This window comes from Oncorhynchus kisutch, linkage group LG20 (assembly GCF_002021735.2).
Source record: "Oncorhynchus kisutch isolate 150728-3 linkage group LG20, Okis_V2, whole genome shotgun sequence".
Classification (NCBI taxonomy): domain Eukaryota; kingdom Metazoa; phylum Chordata; class Actinopteri; order Salmoniformes; family Salmonidae; genus Oncorhynchus; species Oncorhynchus kisutch.
In genome coordinates, this window is record NC_034193.2 from 18,348,569 (window position 1) to 18,371,716 (window position 23,148).

Consider the following 23,148-nt stretch of genomic DNA (forward strand, 5'->3'; position numbering starts at 1 on the left):
TCTCAGTCCATCTTTTCAAAAGTTATCTGGATTCCGGCTATCGGATAAGATTAAATGCATAGAAATTGAATGAATAGAACATGACTCCCCATTCAAGTCAGTGACCAGTTATTCTATTTTTATGCATTTAATCCTATCCGACAGGCAAAATCCAGATAACTTGTGAAAAACTGGGCTGAGATCTCAACCCAACTGAACACTTATGGGAGACTCTGTAGCGGCGCCTGAGACAACGTTTTCCACCACCATCAACAAAACACATCCATCCCTCTAATAGTGTGCCAGACACTTGTAGAATCTATGCCAAGGCGCATTGAAGCTGTTCAGGCGGCTCGTGGTGGCCCAACGTCCTATTAAGACACTTCATGTTGGTGTTTCCTTTATTTTTGCAATTACTTGTATCTATCTTGGCACTTACATAATCTGGAAATATCAATCACATTCCGTTTTCCCCATCCATTGGCAGCGTGCTTATCCACGCTGTGTGATGCAGAGCCATAGAAAGGCCTATATGTCTATATAACTAGCTCTAGTGTGACCTCACTGTCAGGTGCGATCAATGTAGTTTCGGTCACTATTCGTGGAGACTGACGAGCCTATAAGACCTAGACATGCAAGACTGGCTGTGATGCAACAGGGTTATGTAACTTTGCAAAATCTTTAGGGCACCAATTACATTATACTGTAGTCATAAGACCTAATGTCTTACTTAAAGACCCATAAGACCCAATGTCCCAACTTAAAGGCCCAGTGCAGTCAAACTAGATTTGCCTGTGTTTTGTGGGGGGTACATATTTCCACATATATATTTGCACACTATGAGGTTCGAATTATGCTCTGAAATTGTGAAAATTATGACAATGCCCTTTTAGTGTAAGAGCTGTTTGAAAAGACTGCCTGTTTTGGTGGGACAGATTTGGCATTCCATGGTGACATCACCAGGTGGTAAATTAGTTAATAGACCAATAAGAAAAAGAGTTCCAAATTTTTCTGCCAACACCAGCTCATTTCCAGTTTTCCACTCCCCACTCAGAACACTCGCAGACAGTCCAAGCAAAATTCTTGCTTGTGAAATTGAACTTAGCTGAGAAGCTATTTTTGTTTGTTTTTGACCATTTTAATTGAAAACAATCACAGTAAGGTATTTAGTTGTTAAATCAATTACAAAAAATGGCTGCATTGGACCTTTAAGTAAAAATGCATGGACATGGGTTATCATGACTGAATAGGTGAATGCACTACAAGCTATAGGTGCAATGATTCATTAAAAGTTACAAGGACAACAGCAGCAGGTCTGCACATTTTGCAACAGTGTTACTGTGTCGACTGTTGGGTTATTCATTGCTTATGAAGGTGCTATTTAAGTCTTAAAAAACGTATTCTGCAAAGTCAATGATCAACTGCAACCTTTCCCTGGAATCATAAGAAAATTATATTATTTGAAAAAAGTAGACAAAGGGCTATATTCCAAAGATGTCAAATATTGTTTTAGAGAGAATATGCTATGTTCATTATCCTGTTGGTTATTGCTACTTGTTGGATAAACAATGGAAATACAATGGACCTCTCCACTAACAACCAATATAATCTATAGATAGCTTTTGCATTAGGCCTATATAACTGCTGAATACTGACCAAATGTTACTAGGCTTATCAAAATGTATGCAGGCAGAAATATCCCTTAGACATCAGTAGCAGCCCTAATTAGCTAATTGACTCAATCAAGATGATTTTTTAAAACTGCATCGTGGATGAGTCTACTGTAACTGAATGACGGTGATGCTGTGGTGGGATGCTTTAATATAATCTTCATTCATTATGGTCACCAGTATTTTCCAGTAGTTTGTCGGGCGTTACCTCTTCCCAGCTTCAGCAAGAGCATAAGAGATGCCATTCGAAAAGCAAAACAAACGTAATTGAGTGGTCTCTCCAATGGCGCCCTCTCTGCCTTGTTTATAGCGTCTTCGTTTACCACCCTTGCGCGCGCGTGCCGCTGTCGTCAACCAATTCCTGTCTGGAGTGTCTGACCGCCGGTGGGCGAGTGGGGTGTGTCTGCAAGCGGAGAGAGCGTGCGATTCAGACTCCTTGTACACAACACGACTCGAGTGAGAATAAAATGCTGCAAAATCTGAAATTGACACGACTCAGAGTCTAGCAGCAATCTGACACTTTTTTGTTCGCCAGTTCGGGGAGAGACTGCCTGGAACCATGAAGAAATCGAGCCCGGCAAAGCAACAACCACCACCTCCGGCTGAAGTCACAGTGCCAGATAACGAGGTTACTGTGCAACAACTGAACGAGCTGTTGTCAAACAGCAGCGGATTTTACAGTTTACCAACACAGCATTTCAACGAGGTCTTCCCTAGAATATACGTTGGTAACGCGTAAGTCATTTTTATTTGACCAAAATTCTGAGGAATCTGTGCACGATAGTTTTTTTTTCCTTCCCTTTAAACAAACAGTAACATACTATATGTATCAGATTACACCGACAGGTAGCATATTGCTTCATCGTCCCTAGCAACGCATCCCTATCTGTTCAGACATACACGTATATGGCAATATTGAGCACAGAAAATGTCAGAATAATGTATATCAATATTTGCAGGCTATAGAATGTCATTGTTGACACCCATTATTTAAAACTCTATTGTAAACGAATATTTTCCAATTTAACAAATTACAAAATTCCAGAAACAAAGGCTATAGCAACCTACCATCAATAAAAAGTGTTTTAGGATTCAAATGGATTTGACAACTAACAGTATGAAGGGGATTGGTGTTGATGTGCAATATCTTCATTCATAATATTTGTCACGAGCATGGAAGGAGGCTGTTCTCTCGCTCAGAATAGATTAAGGAAATAGTGCATTTTCTAGAGGCACATTGCTCTGAGTAGATGAAGGAAAAAGTGAATATTCTAGAGGCACATGTTCCCTCTCGAACGTTCGTATTTGAAGGGCGGTACAAAACGCCCGATTTTATTTGAAACGACTCCATTATATTATCGGTACCATCTAGTCTGTGGATGATCTCCCGCGGTTTCATTCAACGCCCCCATTCTATTAGACATTTACATATACAGCCGTGCTGAAATAATCTGGGTTTAAATGTTCGTACGAAACAAAGAATCGGATATGGAATTCATACACACAATTTTCTCAAACTGTTGGATTGTGAGTTTCAATGTAGGCTATATTGATGAGGGAACTAGACATTGTGCAGCCTAAATGAATGAAGCAGACGAGACAAAAACATTTTCATTATTATATATTTTTTTAACGAATGCACTCGCTCTTCAATCAGTTTAGTTCCACCTGTGTAAATAATGCTGATGTATGCACACCGGTCCCCAAGGCTCTACTTGGGTTTTCAATATTGTTTCCGATATTGAAACACCTTTTAATTGATAACACCCCTCTACACACCTTCGTCTCTCACTTACCTTTACACACACACACACACACACACACATACACTCTCAAAGGGGAGTGGAGGGCTAGACCAGTCTCTCATGCTATTCCCTTAACTGGTAGTACCACCCATTAGGTGTCTTTTGAGTAGTGTCAGAATAATGCATAATCAGCCATCACTTCTCTTGGGACAGGAATCTTGTGTGCAACAGGGAGGGGTAATGTAATGCAAGCTTAACAAGAAAATGGCATTTGTTAAAACAATTCTAGTCTATCTACAGTATGGGTAACAGGGTTGATGTGTTAAGCTCAACCCGCTAAGATTTCCACCACAAACCACAGAAAATTGCCAAAAAGAGTAGAACCAGCCCCCCCTGCTTTTACATTATGATTTGACTAATTTGACTGAATTAAAAAAAAAAAAAAATTATAAACATTTTCATCACTTAACAGGGTTGACCATAAAATGAATTGCTAATCACATTAAATAAATAATAACCTTCAGGAATAACTTTGTCAAAGTAACAAAATAGCTTGGTATTTAAAATAATGTTAAACATTTGGAGAAATGTTGGGGTTAAGTGGGTTAAAATCTTCTTAGAAGTCAGAGGGTGCATAGAGGGACAAAATGCTGAATTTTGGCACATTACCAAGTCTTTATTAAAATAAAAATCTGATTGAAAATATAGAATTTTCAAAGTGTTCTACAGTGCATAAGGGATTCAGAACCCTTGTCTTTTTCAGCCTTATTCTAAAATGGAAAAACTGAAATATGACATTTACATAACTATTCAGACCCTTTGCTATGAGACTCGAAATTGAGCTCAGGTGCATCCGGTTTCCCATTGATCATTATTGACATCTTGGTTGGTGTTCACCTGTTGTAAATTCAATTGATTGGACATGATTTGGAAAGGCACACACCTGTCTACAGTGCCTTGAGAATGTATCCTTGAACTTTGCGACCTTTTGCCACATTTCAGGCTTCAAACATAAAGATATAAAACTGTATTTTTTTGTGAAGAATCAACAACAAGTGGGACACAATCATGAAGTGGAACGACATTTATTGGATATTTCAAACCTTTTTAACAAATCAAAAACTGAAAAATTGGGCGTGCAAAATTATTCAGCCCCTTTACTTTCAGTGCAGCAAACTCTCTCCAGAAGTTCAGTGAGGATCTCTGAATGATCCAATGTTGACCTAAATGACTAATGATGATAAATACAATCCACCTGTGTGTAATCAAGTCTCCGTATAAATGCACCTGCACTGTGATAGTCTCAGAGGTCCGTTAAAAGCGCAGAGAGCATCATGAAGAACAAGGAACACATCAGGCAGGTCCGAGATACTGTTGTGAAGAAGTTTAAAGCCGGATTTGGATACAAAAACATCCCAAGGAGCACTGTGCAAGCGATAATATTGAAATGGAAGGAGTATCAGACCACTGCAAATCTACCAAGACCTGGCCGTCCCTCTAAACTTTCAGCTCATACAAGGAGAAGACTGATCAGAGATGCAGCCAAGAGGCCCATGATCACTCTGGATGAACTGCAGAGATCTACTGCTGAGGTGGGAGACTCTGTCAATAGGACAACAATCAGTCGTATATTGCACAAATCTGGCCTTTATGCAAGAGTGGCAAGAAGAAAGCCATTTCTTAAAGATCTCCATAAAAAGTGTCGTTTAAAGTTTGCCACAAGCCACCTGGGAGACACACCAAACATGTGGAAGAAGGTGCTCTGGTCAGATGAAACCAAAATTGAACTTTTTGGCAACAATGCAAAACGTTATGTTTGGCGTAAAAGCAACACAGCTCATCACCCTGAACACACCATCCCCACTGTCAAACATGGTGGTGGCAGCATCATGGTTTGGGCCTGCTTTTCTTCAGCAGGGACAGGGAAGATGGTTAAAATTGATGGGAAGATGGATGGAGCCAAATACAGGACCATTCTGGAAGAAAACCTGATGGAGTCTGCAAAAGACCTGAGACTGGGACGGAGATTTGTCTTCCAACAAGACAATGATCCAAAACATAAAGCAACATCTACAATGGAATGGTTCAAAAATAAACATATCCAGGTGATAGAATGGCCAAGTCAAAGTCCAGACCTGAATCCAATCGAGAATCTGTGGAAAGAACTGAACTGCTGTTCATAAATGCTCTCCATCCAATCTCACTGAGCTCGAGCTGTTTTGCAAGGAGGAATGGGGAAAAATTTCAGTCTCTCTGTGCAAAACTGATAGAGACATACCCCAAGCGACTTACAGCTGTAATCGCAGCAAAAGGTGGCGCTACAAAGTATTAACTTAAGGGGGCTGAATAATTTTGCACGCCCAATTTTTCAGTTTTTGATTTGTTAAAAAAGTTTGAAATATCCAATAAATGTCGTTCCACTTCATGATTGTGTCCCACTTGTTGTTGATTCTTCACAAAACAATACAGTTTTATATCTTTATGTTTGAAGCCTGAAATGTGGCAAAAGGTCGCAAAGTTCAAGGGGGCCGAAAACTTTCGCAAGGCACTGTATATAAGGTCCCACAATTGAATGTGCATATCAGAGCAAAAACCAAGCCATGAGGTCGAAGGAGTTGTCCGTGGAGCGCCGAGACAGGATTGTGTCAAAGCACAGATCTAGGAAAGGGTACCAAAACGTTTCTGCAGCACTGAAGGTCCCCAAGAACACAGTGGCCTCCATCATCCTTAAATAGAAGAAGTTTGGAACAACCAAGGCTCTTCCTAGAGCTGGCCACCCGCCCAAACTTAGCAATTGGGCGATAAGGGCCTTGGTCAGGGAGGTGACCAAGAACCTGATGGTCAATCTGACAGAGCTCTGGTGTTCCTCTGTGGAGATGGTAGAACCTTCCAGAAGGACCACCATCTCTGCAGAACTCCACCAATCAGGCCTTTATGATACAATGCTGAACCGGTTTATTTCTCATTATGGGGTATTGTGTGTAGATTGATGAGGGGAAAAAAACAAGTTAATCCATTTTAGAATGAGGATGTAACAAAATGTGGAAAAAGTCAAGGGGTCTGAATACTTTCCGAATGCACTGTATACGATCTTACAGTGTTAGGCTTTCACAACGCAAATCAGAGAAACGGATTGTAATTTTGGTGCGCATAGAAAGTCATGAGTGCATTCTGGTGCATATGCCGGGGTGACTTTTCTTCCCAATAAACGAACAGGCTCATTCTGTTCCGTACAACCCAGGGTGTGACGCCATGTCATCTTGTAACTGTACATCAAGCATAGTGATCAGAAATGTTGACACATTATGCCATGAGTTTTATGATTTGGAAATGTGAAGTGCACATTTTGGACTCTCTGTGTTTGGCTTGCTTGTATGACGTCAAAGCGGTATATATTATAATCCCCAACGTTTCATCTTTAAAAATACATAGTCCTCTTAATGTACAGAATTTCCCTCAGGGGGATGGGGGCAACTTCTTGTTGCGTGCGGTGCTCAAATTCAGAATGGCTGTCAGTCAAAACCCATACAGCGCTTTGAAGCGCAGAGCCAGAGCTCTGACATCATGAATAGCATGTAACTGTACAGCCACTACGCTGCCATTTTAAACCCTTATACAGGTACGAGTGTAAAGGGCTACAATATCCAAGGCAGGCAAAATGCACTCATTTCGTGGAACGACCCAGCTATAAATGCGATGTGGTTGGTTGACTGTGTACTATGTAATGAGGGTGCCGTGTCTTCCCCACAATTTACAGCCCACCATTCCAGTGAGGTCAGTTCCTAGTAATCCCTTATGCTGTGCGCATGTCGGAGGTGTGTCAGCCCCAATGTATATGTAAAGTCCAGCACACAAACACTACACACACCTAGTCGAGACACTATGAATAAGATGTCATGAATGAAGTCCATGTGTGTGTTTTACATGTACTTGGGTGAAAGAAATCCACATTGAGGACAAGCACAGTAACGTGAAATAGCTCGGTCTTAGTGGCAATATGTCACTTTTTGGGTGACCTGACCAAAATGTACACCAGCTTCAAACAGCTGAAACAACAATATATTTGGTTATGGAAAATATATTTCACAGCGGTTTAGATTGTACAATGATTCTTTACACTATACCAGCTTATTTTGTCACATAAACTGAAATTAGGCGAACTATTCGAGTTTTAGTAACCAGGACATGGAGGAGCAATTTCTGAATAGTGCAACTTTAATATACAGAATTTGACAATCAATAATAGATTGTATAGTTTTCCTTTACCCATGTACAGGAAACTCCTAAGTCTCTCCCTCTTGTCTAATGATATCCATCACTTGGCTGCAGTCATTGCCAAGAGAGCATTAAGAGGGTGAGCTGGATAGAAAGCAAGGACATTATCTCTGTGTTACAACAAAATCAATTTGAATGTGCCACTCTCTCGGGCCAAGAGACAACTGACACATTGACAAGACATCTTGTCTTCGACTAAGCTTACACAATGGTCATGTTCTAAGTGGTTAAATGTCGTCTGGGTTTTTTACCTTTATTTTGAAACGCGTAAAGAAGACCCTTAGATATTGGAGACCGCACAGTAAATAGAATGTGTATATCCTTTCTGCTTACAGTACATTTCATGACAAGATATTTCACTGCCATATTCATTGTATTTGTGAGAGAACAACCGATGCTTAAAATAGACCTCATATCTTGAAGTGCATCATCGTCCAAAGTAGAGTAAAGGGTTTATGGCAGAGGTACCAGGAAGATGTATGGATTGCCTATTGATTAGGGTCGACACACTGACCACTCACACCACTGTCTGTTCCACAGGAACCAGTGGCTTCTCACATGTTCTATGTTGAAGGTCAGCCAGAGAAGAGGTGTATTCAAGCGGAAGCAAACAGGGCAAACGTAATGTAACGAAACTGAATTTGTCCAATGGAAACAGACTACACATTTTGCAACAGAATCTGTGTGATGATTAGACCACTGTTGCCACATAGCTCAAGCTGATAAGTAGCTGGCTGCTGTTAATTTAAAACAATGGACAGACAAACACACACACACACACACACACACACACACACACACACACACACACACAGTGTCATGCCCATTAAGTCTGAGGGGGCAGATTGATCAATTTTCACACAAAAAAAACCATATATATATTATAGAAGATATTGTTTATTTTAACCTATAATTGTCATTATTTAATTATGAGTTGATTTTAACCTATAATTGTCATTATTTAATTATGAGTTAAGTTTCATTGTACATGTGGGATCTTGACACCAAAATGCTCGTAATATTTTCCAACAGAGCTCTGTTAGCTTTAGAAGCTATCATGTTAAAACACTCCCTGCTTGAAAAGTCTAGTAGGCTCGTAACACAAACTTGAGTAGTGAGTTTCTCTCTGAAAAAAAACACCATCCATGGAACCCGGATGTCGATGGGAGCCATGATGTAAGGTGTGCTAAAATGCTTTCGTCGACGCCCACTCAGGCTTTAATATAAAAGCGCTGGGCAGCCCCTGGTTGATGGCACACTTTGGCTCTTTGTAAAGGCTTGTATTAATAATGGATAGACTGGGACTGCAGAGAGGAGGAGTATGAGTGGAGGACATGTAAACACACACACACACACACACACACAAGCAGGTATGCACACATGCGGGCAGGCACTGGTGTACACACTCACATTCAGACGCACGTACGCATAGATGCTCAAGTAATATTGGCTATATCTGTAGACTCAGGAGCTTATATGTACATACTCTGAAACGCATACATGCACTGTACACATGCTCAATGTGACACACACACACACACCTTCCTCTCACACAGTCATCGTCATTACAGGAGAAATATGACCGCAATCTTCCATGGCTCCACCAAGATAGACAAAGCCTCACAGCAGGAAGAGCGAGAGAGAGAGAAGAAAAAAGGGTAGACACAGTAGGGAGAGAGATGGATAGACACAGTGGGGAGAGAAAAAGCGAGAGAGTGCAAGGGGGAGAGCGAGAGTGTGTGTGTGTGAGTTATGGGTCTCTGTGGGCAGATCTGAGCGGCTGAGCCCCATGTACAGAAGCCATCGCTCCAGCACCTCGGAGGAGCCTTGGCCTACAGGCAGGCAGACAGATGGGCTGCCTCATCCCCAGTCATAAAGAAAGATGGTGGCAGACTGGATCTTTATTAGTCAGCCCGGCAGCGTGAGGCAGCGTGGGTGTGTTGACCCTCTGTCTCAGGGGACCCATCCAGGGTCACTCAGCCTCTCCACACCCCTGCCTGGAGCCGGATGATATGCTTATCCAACTGTAGAGCACTCGGGGGCGAGATGATGTAGAGCAGAGTAAGTACAATTAACAGAAACTGTATTCAATTAGGTAGGTAGGTACAGGGCCTTCAGAGAGTATTCACACCCCTTTTTCTACATTTTGTTGTTTTACAAAGTGGGATTAAAATGGATTTATTTGTCATTTTTTTGTTAGCGATCTACACAAAATACTCTGAAAGTGTAAGAAAAATGTGAACGTTGGTAAAAATATATATATACAGTACCAGTCAAAAGTTTGGACACACCTACTCATTCAAGGGTTTTTCTTTATTTTTACAATTTTCTACATTGTAGAATAATAGTGAAGACATAAACTATGAAATACCACATATGGAATCATGTAGTAACCAAAAAAGTGTTAAACAAATCAAAATATATTTGAGATTCTTCAAATAGCCACCCCTGGCCTTGATGACAGCTTTGCACACGCTTGGCATTCTCTCAACCAGCTTCACCTGGAATGCTTTTCCAACAGTCTTGAAGGAGTTCCCACATATGCTGAGCACTTGTTGGCTGCTTTTCCTGCAGTCCAACTCATCCCAAACCATCTCAATTGGGTTGAGGTTGGGTGATTTGTGGATTGCCAGGTCATCTGATGCAGCACTCCATCACTCTTTAAGCATCAGCTCTCAGAGCAGCTCACAGATGCACCTGTATGTAGCCAATCTGTAAATAGCCCACCCAACTACCTCATCAACATATTTATTTTTGCTCCTTTGCACCCCAGTACTGCTGTTTGCACACTCATTTTCTGCACATCTATCACCCCAGTGTTTAACTGTAATAATTTTGCCACTATGGCCTATTTATTGCCTCACCCCCCATTATCCGACCTCATTTGCACACACTGTATATAGACTTTCTCTATTGTATTATTGACTGTATGTATGTTTGTCGTTTGTGTCGCACTGCTTTGCTTTATCTTGGCCAGGTCGCAGTTGTAAATGAGAACTTGTTCTCAACTAGCCTACCTGGTTAAATAAAGGTAAAATAAAAAAACTCCTTCTTGGTCAAATAGTCCTTACACAGCCTGGAGGTGTGTTGGGTCATTGCCCTGTTGAAAAACAAATGCCACTCAGGTGGGATGGTGTATCGCTGCAGAATGCTGTGGTAGCCATGCTGATTAAGTGTGCCTTGAATTCTAAATAAATCACAGACTGTGTCACCAGCAAAGCACCCCACACCATCACACCTCCTTCATGCTTCACAGTGGGAACCACACATGCTGAGGTCCTCCATTCACCTACTCTGCATCTCACAAAGACACCGGTTGGAACCAAAAATCTCAAATGTGGACTCATCAGACCTAAGGACAGATTTCAACCAATATCAATTGCTTGTATTTCTTGGGCAAGCAAGGCTCTTCTTATTATTGGTGTTCTTTAGTAGTGGTTTCTTTTCAGCAATTCGACGCAAGGCCTGATTCACACAGTCTCCTCTGAACAATTGATGTTGAAATGTCTGTTACTTTAACTCTGAAGCATTTATTTGGGCTGTAATTTCTGAGGCTGGTAACTCTAATGAACTTATCCTCTGCAGCAGAGGTAACTCTGGGTCTTCCTTTCCTGTGGCGGTCCTCATTAGAGCCAGTTACATCATAGCACTTGATGGTTTTTGCGACTGCACTTGAAGAAACATTCAAAGTTCTTGACATTTTCCGGATTGACTGACCTTCATGTCTTTAAGAATTATCTGAGCTGTTCTTATCCTAATATGAACTTGGTCTTTTACCAAATAGGGCTATCTTCTGTAATACACCCCTACTTTGTCACAACACAACTGATTGGCTCAAATGCATTAAGAAGAAAAGAAATTCCACAAATTAATTCCACAAATTAAATCTGTTTAATTTAAATGCATTCCAGGTGACTACCTCATGAAGCTGGTTCAGAGAATGCCAAGAGTGTGCAAAGCTGTCATCAAAGCAAAGGGGGACTCCTTTGAATAATCTCAAATACACAAATCCAAATATATTTTATAACCCTTTTTTGGTTACTACTTCCATATGTGTTATTTAATCGTTTTTATATCTTCACTATTATTCTACAATGTAAAAAAAAAATTAAGAAAAACTTGAATGAGTAGGTGTGTCCAAATGTTTGACTGGTAGTGTGTGTGTCTAATATATACCTAAAAATATATGGGGGATTGGAAATGATGCTGACAATTACATTGAGGGAAGCCACAATCTATCTGCAATATAAAAAATATATATGTATCAAAAAACTGTCACTCGGCCACTTAGGAACATTCACTATCTTCGGTTATTGTCCTACTGAAGGTAAATGAATCTCCCAGTGTCTAGAGAAAAACAGACCGAAACAGATTTTCCTCTATGATTTTCTGTACAAGCTTCCTTATTTTCGCTCTGTTAATTAGGCTGGTATTGTCGAGTAACTACGATGTTGTTGATCCATCCTCAGTTTTGTCCTATCGCAGCTATTCATCTCTGTAACTGTTTTGAAGTAATCATTGACCTCATGGTGAAATCCCTGAGCGGTTTCCTTCCTCTTCGGCAACTGAGTTAGGAAGGACGCCAATATCTTAGTGGTGACTGGGTATACTGATACACTATCCAAAGTGTAATTAATAACTACACCATGCTCAAAGGGATATTCCATGTCTGCTTTTTTTTAAACCCATCTACCAATAGGTGCTCATCTTTGCAAGGCATTGGGAAAAACTCTCTGGTCTTTGTAGTTAAATCTGTTTTTGAAATTCATTGCTCGACTAAGGGACCTTACAATTATCTGTACGTGTTGGGTACAGAGATGAAGTAACATTATTTGTGAATGATTAACTATTATGGCACACAGAGTCCATGCAACTTATTATGTGACTTGTTAAGCACATTTTTACTCCTGAACTTATTTAGGCTTGTCATAACAAAGGGCTTAGAATACTTATTGACTCAAGACATTTCAGCTTTTCATTTTTATTAATTTGTAAAAAATTAAATAAAACAATTCCACTTTGACATTATGGAGTATTGTGTGTGTGTGTGTGTGTGTGTGTAGACCAGAGACTAAAAACACTCAATTTTAAATTCCAGCTTTTACACAACAAAGTGTGGAAAAAGTAAAGAGGTGAGAATACTTTCTGAAGGCACTGTATATACCTAGTGATAGGAGTATCTGGAAGGTGGCTAGTTTAAATACCAGGTAGGGTGTCTGAACTGGCAACTGGAGAGATAATGGTTTCAGGTCATAGCTACCATCCTGTCCTACCCAATATTTTTTGTTTTGTTTGGGGGGGTATTTTCTGTCAGGGTTGAATTTGTACCCTTGATCATGTGATAAATCTGTGCCCCATAGTGGCCATGAGTTGAAACTAAACTGCAATAGTGCAATAGGGAAACGCATGAAGGAAGGGAGCAGAGATGGAGGAGAGCAGAAAGAGATGTATAGTTGTCTGGAAGTTGAGTAGATGGAGATGCAGTCACTGGAGTGGAGCTGGCTGTGTATGGAGCGCTCTAGCCTCTCTTCTCTTTCTGGCCTTGTCTGAAATCTGTCTTTCCTATTACTTACCAAAATGACATGCTGTGTACTAATCATACTACATTCTATTTAGATACTGTTTACTGTACTGTTTAGTAAAAACGTATGCAGTAAGCAACAAACATGCTACTCAAACATGCTGAGAAGACGTCATCTAATGCGCAATTCCCCAAAATGTTGTTTATTTTTGTAGAGCACGTCCCCTATTCTGATTATCAGCTGTTGTCAAACACACTGGAGTGTAAAAAGACGATTATCTTCCTTAATAGTGTGCTGTGAATTCTCCTTGATGAAAAGCCGAAATGAGTATGACATCCTGGCATTTTGGACACGACCCCTCTATCCTTCATTCTGTCTCTCTTGCCCTATCTGTATCTCTTTCTCTCTCCTCTCCCCCTCTGCACTCTCTTTCCTCTCCCCATATAGTTTTTATTTTCTTTATTTTCTTTCCTTTCTTTCGTTTTCTTTTTATTTATCTTTTCATTTTTTATTTATTTTTTATTTTCTTCCTTTGAATTTTTTAAATTTTCTTTTTTCTTTCTTCTTTGACCTTTTTTTCATTTATTTTCTTTTCTTTCTTTTTTCTTTTCTTTCCACCTCCCTGAGTTTGCGTAGCTCTATTTCGGTCAGTGCTCAGGATGCCCATGGCTTTCTGTCTTCCCCTGGGCAGCACCCAAGATATCCTTTTCCTTGGCATGTCTCCATTGCTCCGGACATTCCCCTGTCCCCTGGGGGGGCACTAACATAGGCAGACATCTCCACTGTCTAAAAGCGGCTCCACCATTTATTCCGTTCAAGCTCCAACCAGCCATGGCAGAGCAAGGCCACGTCGACAGCTAGGTCTGAGACCGGGCTAGATGGGGTGGCCTGTGTTGGGTGTGAAAATCGACATGCAGTAAAACCCATTCAACACAATTTTCACAACAATGAGCTAAGAGTGCTGTGGCAACTCCGAACATTTAGGGTGACGAGCTGGAGAGGCGTTGAGATATTGTTAGGACAATGGCTTGAATAGCAGGTTTGGGACAACTTTGGACTGTAGTTTTAAAACAGTCAGCTGCTAAAACTTGGTTTTGTGGAACCTTGTACATTGTGATGTTTAGTTTGACAGCCATTGCTTATTTACTCTAACTTGTCTTGAGTAGCTACTCTACAAAGCTGATAATAGTGACTCTGGAAGCCACTGTTCTCAGATGGGGCCCATTCATAATCAATGTCTGATGTCTACCTCATAGAAATATCTATTTCTATGGTCTACCTCCCCAGGTTTGTGGGCCAGAATCTGATGCGTCTGCAGAAGCTGGGTGTGACCCACATCCTGAACGCGGCGGAGGGCAACTCCTTCATGCACGTCAACACCAACGCAGAGTTCTATGCTGGCTCGGGCATCACCTACCACGGCATCCAGGCCAACGACAAGCCTCAGTTCAACCTCAGTACATTTTTTGAGGAGGGGGCAGACTTCATCGAGAAGGCTCTGGCACACAACAATGGCAAAGGTGAGAACTGATTACTCTGGGTTCTCTTTTACCACAGGAGGCTGGCGAGGGGAGGACGGCTCATAGTAAATGATGGAATGGAGTGAATGGAAGGGTATCAAACACATGGAAACCATGTTCCGTTCCAGCCATTACCGCCTGTTGTTACTGAGCTGTTTGTTCGACTAAGTGACAATCTGTTTGGCATTCCATAGTGATGTACATTGAAGAGGCCCAGTTCAATTGACTTCAGGACATGGTTGACTGAGGTGAATTGATATGCCTTTAGCATTGGTCTCCATGTGGTCTCTGTCTCTCTTCTACAGTAGGTTGTCTGATGTAAATAATTGGGGGAGCTTTATTTTAAGCTACTGTTTCTACAGGTATTTACTTTGTATGCGTTATTGTGTATTTACCTTTTCACCATGTAATTTAGAAGCCAAATACCTGATTTATTTCTGTACTGGAAAATGGAGCGCCAATCGCCCCTTATTGGTCAAAGAGCAGTATGCTGTTTCCCCTCAGTTTATTTATTTTTTCTCATTTCAAAATATTTGTTCCCCTGGTTAAAACTGTATGATCACCTCTTGTTGCTCCAAGTCTGTTATGAGAAGAGGAGTAACAGAAACGGTCCTTCAGGGTATAACATGTTTAATGATGCATTCTCTGTCACCGGTAAGAGATATTGCTGTAAACGGTTTCTCAGGCTAGTCCTATTGCACATTGCTATATCATCGGATGTTTCGATTGGCTACATGTGGTGAGAAGAACATTTGTGGTGATCATAGATGGATCTATTGTACCAAACCAGACACTCCACATTTTTCCAGAGAGAGCAAGCACAGACACCGGTTTGGCACACATCATTTTTCCTTTGCGCTGTGTTCCAGTAAAATATGCTTAGAAGATGTCACTTCAAGAGGGCCATTTTGATGTGATAAATTACCATGACACTGTTTGAAACTTTGCATTGAACAGCACATTGAATGCGTTTGACAGTACTATTTAAAATATGTGTCGGAGATTTGTAACAGAGCACCAACCAAGACAAAACAAAGGGAAATCTAGCAGGGAAGCCGAACAACAAAAGATAAAGGGAGTGCCATTCACTTCAACCAAACCCCTCTAACTCATACCAGCCTCTGTAGACCGAAAGAACAAGAACAGCCATCTATCTCTGACTACAACTCTGGCTCCCCTCTCCCAAAACATTACTGGGGTGTTGACATACCCTCGGGGCCTATTTAATTGGAGCCCTGAACCCTGTGTTTTATGGCATTGATTTAATGTAATCTTTGACACAGCGGAACAATTATAAAGCGTCTTAATTCCCAAGCAATTTGGCAGCAGCAGCGTCTACACCCCAGTCAATCACAGTGGCTACAGTAGGAGAGGAGGAGGACACTTATCTTTCCAACAAGCCGGAAACACCAGCTCACTCTGGTGGATATGGTGTCTTGCTGTAACCTTGATCAGTGACATTTTGTGATCCCCCCCTGCCGAGCTGTGGAAAGGTCAGGGACGGAGCTTGTGCATGTGCCTCGTCAGCAAGTGTGTGTGTGTGTGTGTGAAGTGATGAGCAGCTGATTCCGTGTGTATGTTCTGAGCGTCTACAGTCAGCCCTGGATTGATTGGCGGGAGGCAGGGTGATTGGGGATTGGACAGAGGTCACTTAAATGGCAAGAGCCCCGAGACGCTGGGAGCGGTGTCAGGTTTCAAACACTGCAGAGTCGGCATATCGGAATTGAGCACGAGCAGATTGGCTTCTCAGTGAAGTTGGCACTGTATTCCTCCTGGGGAGTAGGGGGGTCGATAATAAATACATGAGTTGAGGAGTGGGATGTTGAGTGTATTTATGCACACACAAATGCATGCGTAGTTTACATATCCATTGTATCCATTCCTTCAAGACAACTGATCTGAAAGCATTTGATGGGTTTAAGCAGTATAGTGGAACACTATCCAGTCCTCTCAACTATTAGTGTTCATGAAGGAGTTGAGTCAAGGGGGCCATTGAGGAGAATGGGGATGTAGCCCTAAGTGTCTGTCTGTGTCCATCAGGGAAGGTGTACGTCCACTGCCGAGAGGGCTACAGCCGCTCGCCCACCATTGTCATCGCTTACCTCATGCTGCGCCACAACCTGGACGCCCGGGTGGCGGTTGCCACGGTGAGGCTGAAGAGAGAGATCGGCCCCAATGACGGCTTTCTGCGCCAGCTGTGCCAACTCAACGAGAAGCTGGCAAAAGAGGGCAAGTTGAATGGGGTGATGCCAGTCGTGGCTGCCAGGTTAAAGACAAAGTAAGAGAGGGAGAGAGACCCAAACCCTCTTATTCTGCCTTCCATAGGAGACAACCTGACTCAATCCACCCTGACCGCCAAACGTCTCACACACATGCACATACATGTAACATGCATGCACTGTACATACATGGTGACAGTCACACAATAACTTTCTCTCACACAAACTCTCCTATCTGTCATGCTGCCGTCCTCTTTCTCACTCTGTCTCTCGCTCTCTGTCTCTCACTCTGCTGGTCTCCTTGGGTACATTTGTTCCGATAGTGGGGGAAGTATGTTAGACCGAGGGGTGTGGAAAAGAGGGTACCTGGGGCATGCAGGCATCCATCTAACCATGGCTCAGTGCTTTCCAGTTTACTCGGTCACCCATCTTCTCTCTGTAGATTCCAGAAGCATACGTCCCACCGCTGGCACACACAGCCCCAAAGTTTTGTGTGTGAAGTTTTGACTTGACCAATGAAGCATTCCCTAGACCATATGTTTAAAACACTGAACATTTCTCTCCGTGTTCCACTTGGAGCTCTGAGGTCGGAAGAGTACAAATAATATATTATAGCACAATCATTAAACAGAATCCCACTGCCGGGACTGTCGGACTACAATGATGTCATGACACCAACAAAATGATCTCTGACCAGTCTGGAATGTTTTGGGACATTTAGACTATTCCTGATTGGGTGTGACAATGAAGCACCCTGACATCACACAAGGAAGTGGCATGGGTAGTGTTGGGTGGGCTAATTTGGTGTATAAAAAAACAAACATTCCATAGAGACTGGCTCCCCAAGATGTCATACACACACACACACCCATCATGTCTAAGTAGAAGCAAGCAGCAACACACACACACACACACACACATCATGTCTATGTAGAAGCAAGCAGCAGCACACTTTCTTTGTGTGCATTTACAGGGATGGAACCTATTTACAAAGGAAAACGCACTTACCATGCCAGACAGGTACCCACTGCCAATTCCAAAGTGCACATCCATCGTTGTGTCCATCCCATAGATATACAGCTCCACTGTCAATCAATGCCAGAATTGGCTGTTATATGTCAACTGCCTTGAACCAATATGTGCATACTAATGTTATGCCAATTTGGAGGTGAACTCCCAAGGCTTTTCTGTTTGTCTGTATTAGTACATTGCAGTATACTGTATGTCTCAATGCCCTGCCATCCTATTGAAGTATATATTTAAGCAATAAGGCATGAGGGGGTGTGATATATGGTCAATATACCACGGCTACGGGATGTTCTTTCGCACAACGCAACCCAGAGTGCCTGGATAAAGCCCTTAGCCGTGGTATATTGGCCATATACCACAAACCCCCTAGGTGCTTTATTGCTATTATAAACTGGTTACAAATGTAATTAGATCAGTCAAAATAAATGTGGTATATGGTCTAATATACCACGTATTTCAGCCAATCAGCATTCAGGGATCAAACCACCCAGTTTATGATCACAACCAAGAGAAACGTCTCAGAAATGATTATAACCGGTGTTGCACATGAATTGAGATGAATTGTGGAAGGCTCTACAGCTTTCTGAAACAATTTCTGTCTTTAAATGACATTCGAATCAATGGAAAGACCCAAAGGCTCCAGGCAAGCTCACAAGACATCTAAGCCTGGGGCAGGGGGGGGGGGGTTTACCCCTCAAATGTCCCTGTTGCATCCGGAGTTGTCTTTGACTTAACTTCATGGTCAAGTGTGATAGACAGTCACTGGATCCAGCCCCACTAGCAGGGACAGCGAGTCCTAACGAACCATCATCACTCCATTTTGGAAACGATGTACTAAAGAGGGGTCTAGCATAGCCACGGTTAGTTCACCCGGTTCTTCCCATGTGTCAAATCCGATAGAGCTCAGTCGCTCAGCATAGAGGCCTACGGGCTTATTGGTGCATCCATGGGTGGAATGAATAGAAGTGGAAATAGTTATCTCTGTCTGAGAAATTGAACTCTGAAAACGAGGTTACGTTATGTCATACGGCACCATCTATTCCTCATTTTATACATCTATATACATAGAAATATTATACATGTATATACATATTTAAGCATTGACATATATGAATGTAGAGCAATGTGTCTATAATGTGTAAGTATCGTTAGTACATGTGTATATCACTGTAGCACTTATACTGTAGTTCTTATGTCAACATTAGATCACTCAGTCCTCTACTAACTCTTCTACATTCCTCCTATATTCCAATATCTGTATTTAAAGATGCCTTCATGCTTTTTCCTCTGCGTTCTGTTGGGGATATACATGGAGGGATTGTAGATCTATTTTTATTCGAATCTATTGATTCTGTGACTCATGCTGATGACTGATGGGATGTTCTCTCTGACTCGGATGCTCTATGCTCTGACCCCAACTTAACTTATCATTGACAAGTCAACGAGGAGGCTGGTGGGAGGAGCACTATGAGCATGGGCTCATTGTAATGGCTGGAATGGAATTGTATCAAACATATGGAGTTCCATTCCAGCCATTACAATGAGCCCGTCCTCTTATAGCACCAGCCTCCTCTGTCACACTACTATTTATAAGCACCATCACGGAAACTGCACAAAATTGCATTTTTTCCCCCCCCTAATTAATCCATTCTAAAAACAAAACGATATTCCGGAAGGATCTCTCTAACATTCCTGTATGATCTGGAGACCAACCTAACCCACTGTAGTTACTGAGAACCTTTTGTGCCGTCAACGCAAACGTATTTCATAGATTTCCTGTGCCAAGCAGCCTATAGTAGCTGTTTATGACTGGCTTTGTTTTCTCTGTCGTTCTATCAGGCCAATATACCATGAGGCTGTTTTCCTACTGCCCAACAATAGACAACAAGACACTGTTGGAGACATAAAAAATAAAAAAATGGGAGGGGGTCATTCAAACCCTTATTGATTACAAATGAAAGGTTCAGCTATTTAACCCATTTGGAGAATTTTGGTGTATTGTTCTAAGATGAGGGTTATTATTTATTTGTTTCAGCATTTGAACTGCCTACAGCCTAGCGATAGTCCTTTTGTTAGTATTTGCTTTACCACAAATTAGGTTAAAGGGTTAACTTTATAACATGCATAAGGGGTTGTAAAATACATTGAACCAGATCCATAGATCAGAATCAAACACACCATTCTGTTAATGTGTTGAAGGATAGGGGAAACAGTGTCCCCTGCTGTTTCAAATGTTTTTGCACAATTTATTAAATAATGGTAATGCCGTTAAGCAGACACTTTATTTGCCAATTATCGTTACTCCTGGTTTCTGCTGTGTCTATTATACAGTTGAGATTATTGTAAAACATGGACTGAAGTGGGACAATTGTTGTCTATTTTTGAATGATATGTCATTGATGTACTGCAGGGGGAGGCAACCCTGGTCCTCGAGTGCTGCAGGCACGTTGTGTTTTTGATTTACCAACCTGAAAGACCAGGTGTGTTGAATTTAGGTAATCACTGAACTGATAAATTAGGTCTGTTGGCCAGGTGTGGTGCCTTGTTGGAACAAAATCCTGCAGTACCTGCGGCCCTCCAAGAACAGGGTTGCCTAACCCTGATGTACTGTATATTCACTCTTGAATATAATATACTATTGAATTTTCAATGTGTTAATGTTACAACATCTCTGTGCTTATGGTTTTGCTATGTGTTGTAATGTCAGGAATGGGAAATGTGATATTCCTCATCTATATGAGGGATATTTCCAGTCACCTCAAATGATTGGCACACTTGATAAAGATGCTCAAACATTTTGAAATGATTGTATGATCTGAGTAAGTAAGAGTAATTTTTAACAAAAATAATACAACAAAAAGTATTTAAAAAAAAGAGCCATCTGACCATAGAACCGGTTTTAATCTATGTGCCAATTCCGTTTAGCAAGTTTATGCTGTACCTAGTGTAAAATATGGTGGTGGATCTTTGATGTTATGGGGCTATTTTGCTTCCACTGGTCCCAGGTCATCGTGAACATTACCCATTACCAGGACATTTTAGCCCACAATATTGTTGCTTCTACCAGAAGGCTGTGGATCTTCCAGCAAGACAATAACCCCAAGCACACATCAAAATAGTTAATTGACCACAATATCAACATTTTGCAATAGCCATCTGTCTCCAGACTTGAACCCCATTGAAAACCTGTGGTTTGAATTGAGGAGGGCCGTCCATAAGAGCAGGGGAAGGATATCAAGGATCTGGAAAGCCTCTGTATGGAGGAATGGTCTCAGATCCCTCCCAACATGTGTTCTCCAATGTCATAACAATGTTAGAAAAAAACTTAGTGTTGTAATCCTCGCAGGGGGAGGGTGCTGGAGTACTGGAAACAGGGGCCCCAATCATTTTGACATATCTTATAGATTACTTGTTAATAAACAAAATCTCTTTCTCTGACCAATTGTTAGTATAATATAATTTCCTTGATGTTTTGAGCATACAATAAATATCAGTATTTGATATCTTTTTTTTTTTGCTCTTCTTTATCACTGGTGCTAATAAGTTTGGAGGTGTGTTACAGTAACTGCACTCTGGCCATTGTGAGTCACTGCATTTTACCATAACGAGAAGGTATTTAATCAGCCCTATAGTAATGTAATATCCTTGTGTGTTCAAGTATGCTGTTTGTAAAGAGAAAATGAAATAATGGGTATGGTTTTATTGTTAATGTGCATTTCAATGATCACCGTGTGTGTGTGTGTGGTGTTACCCACTGGGCACAGACGTCAGTTCAACGTCTAGTTTTGATTTACATTTGGTTGAGTTGTCAACGAACGTGAATTCAACAACAAATGGCACCATGTCATTGGATTTAGGTTAAAAGTCGAGTGGAAACAAAATGAATTTCCCTTAGGTTTATTTATTTATTTTTCAAATCCAATCAGTTTTCCACATCACAGATTTTTTTAGAATTTATTCAACCAGTTTTTGCCCAGTGGGTAGTTTCTTGTCTCATACTTAGATTATTTTGCTGTACTAATAAATGCTGCTCTTTTTATTATTGTTATAAACACTCAACAGTTAATATACCGACGCCGCCTTCCCCAAGTCTCCTTTCACTGAAATGTCTTCCATGTTTCCAGCCCCATCTGATTTACCTTCAGATAGACATAAAGGTGATTGATATCTTAAGGTTAAAGGTCACTGATATATTTTTCCTACTCAGTTGCCATTGTGGCCCCCTCCATTACGTTCCCTACAGGCGTTAAAGAGTAGCAGGAGATTTAGCACAAATGACCCCACACTGCCTGGCTTCCACAGCCCAGTTATCCTCGCACGTTCTCACAATGTTGCATTCATGTTTTATTAATGTCACTGAGGATTTCCACTATCAACAATATTTGGTTGTTTTGTGTTGGGTTCATTCCGATCTGTCCCTTTTCATACTAACAGTAGCGGGCACTGCCTGGAGATGGAACAGGATACGCATCACAGGAAATGCATTATGACATTAATGACACAGAATCCTACCCAAAAGCCTTACACTGAAGATAGAATCAATCTCTATATTTTAGTTCTGTGTACTTACTTCACACAGTATGGAAGGACGGCTCCCTTGCAGACGGAGATGACGCTGTTTGTTGAAGTGCACTTGGTTTTAAATTGTAGTGTTATTTTTTTCTTACCTTGAAAAGTCGACTCTTTCTTGTGTTAAACAATAAATGGCTAAGATGTTAACCTTGTTTTGGTTCATGGCTCATTTTTATAGGTTGCTGTATAATGATATACAGTATTTTTTTTTCTCTCCACAAAGAAACCCCAGTTGAACTATAAACATCTTTAGATATTCTATATCTCCATTTCATGTCTTTGCTCTTTTCTCTGTGATTTCGGTCAAATCAATTACCTTGTAAAAACATGCTAAAATATACTGTATATTATGGCCATCATTGCAAAATACTATAATAACTCATAATTCCATGTTTTCCTGGTAGAGCGGATCCAAGTAGATCCATGCATGAGAACGACTCATTTTGGTGTGGCTTGCATGACAATACCCTATTACTGGAGCATTTTCCATCATATGTTGCTGTAAGCTATCCCATCCTCTGCCTTGATGGGCCCTTGATTACCAATGCAGAGAAGAATGCATTTAGGAAAACAGAGAACACAATAGCTCCAAATCACTCGAGGCCTCAAATTCAACT

At 41.2% G+C, this 23,148-nt stretch overlaps 1 protein-coding gene across 1 annotated transcript; it reads left to right on the plus strand.

The window, feature by feature from the left end:
* The first annotated feature begins 1,932 nt into the window (after positions 1 to 1,932).
* Positions 1,933 to 22,683, plus strand: dusp3a (dual specificity phosphatase 3a). Its single transcript, XM_020454386.2, has 4 exons — positions 1,933 to 2,105; positions 2,185 to 2,384; positions 14,479 to 14,711; positions 16,752 to 22,683. The coding sequence occupies exons 2-4, from the start codon at positions 2,209 to 2,211 to the stop codon at positions 16,991 to 16,993; spliced, it is 651 nt and encodes a 216-aa protein (XP_020309975.1). The 5' UTR covers positions 1,933 to 2,105; positions 2,185 to 2,208; the 3' UTR covers positions 16,994 to 22,683.
* The last annotated feature ends 465 nt before the right edge of the window (positions 22,684 to 23,148 follow it).

What these genes read in the sequence shown, in the direction of transcription:
- dusp3a (XM_020454386.2), top strand. Translation starts at nt 2,209, where the DNA reads ATGAAGAAATCGAGCCCGGCAAAGCAACAACCACCACCTCCGGCTGAA. An exon ending in AGAATATACGTTGGTAACGC is followed by an intron (nt 2,385 to 14,478) that starts GTAAGTCATTTT and finishes CTACCTCCCCAG; the next exon opens with GTTTGTGGGCCAGAATCTGA. An exon ending in GGCACACAACAATGGCAAAG is followed by an intron (nt 14,712 to 16,751) that starts GTGAGAACTGAT and finishes TGTGTCCATCAG; the next exon opens with GGAAGGTGTACGTCCACTGC.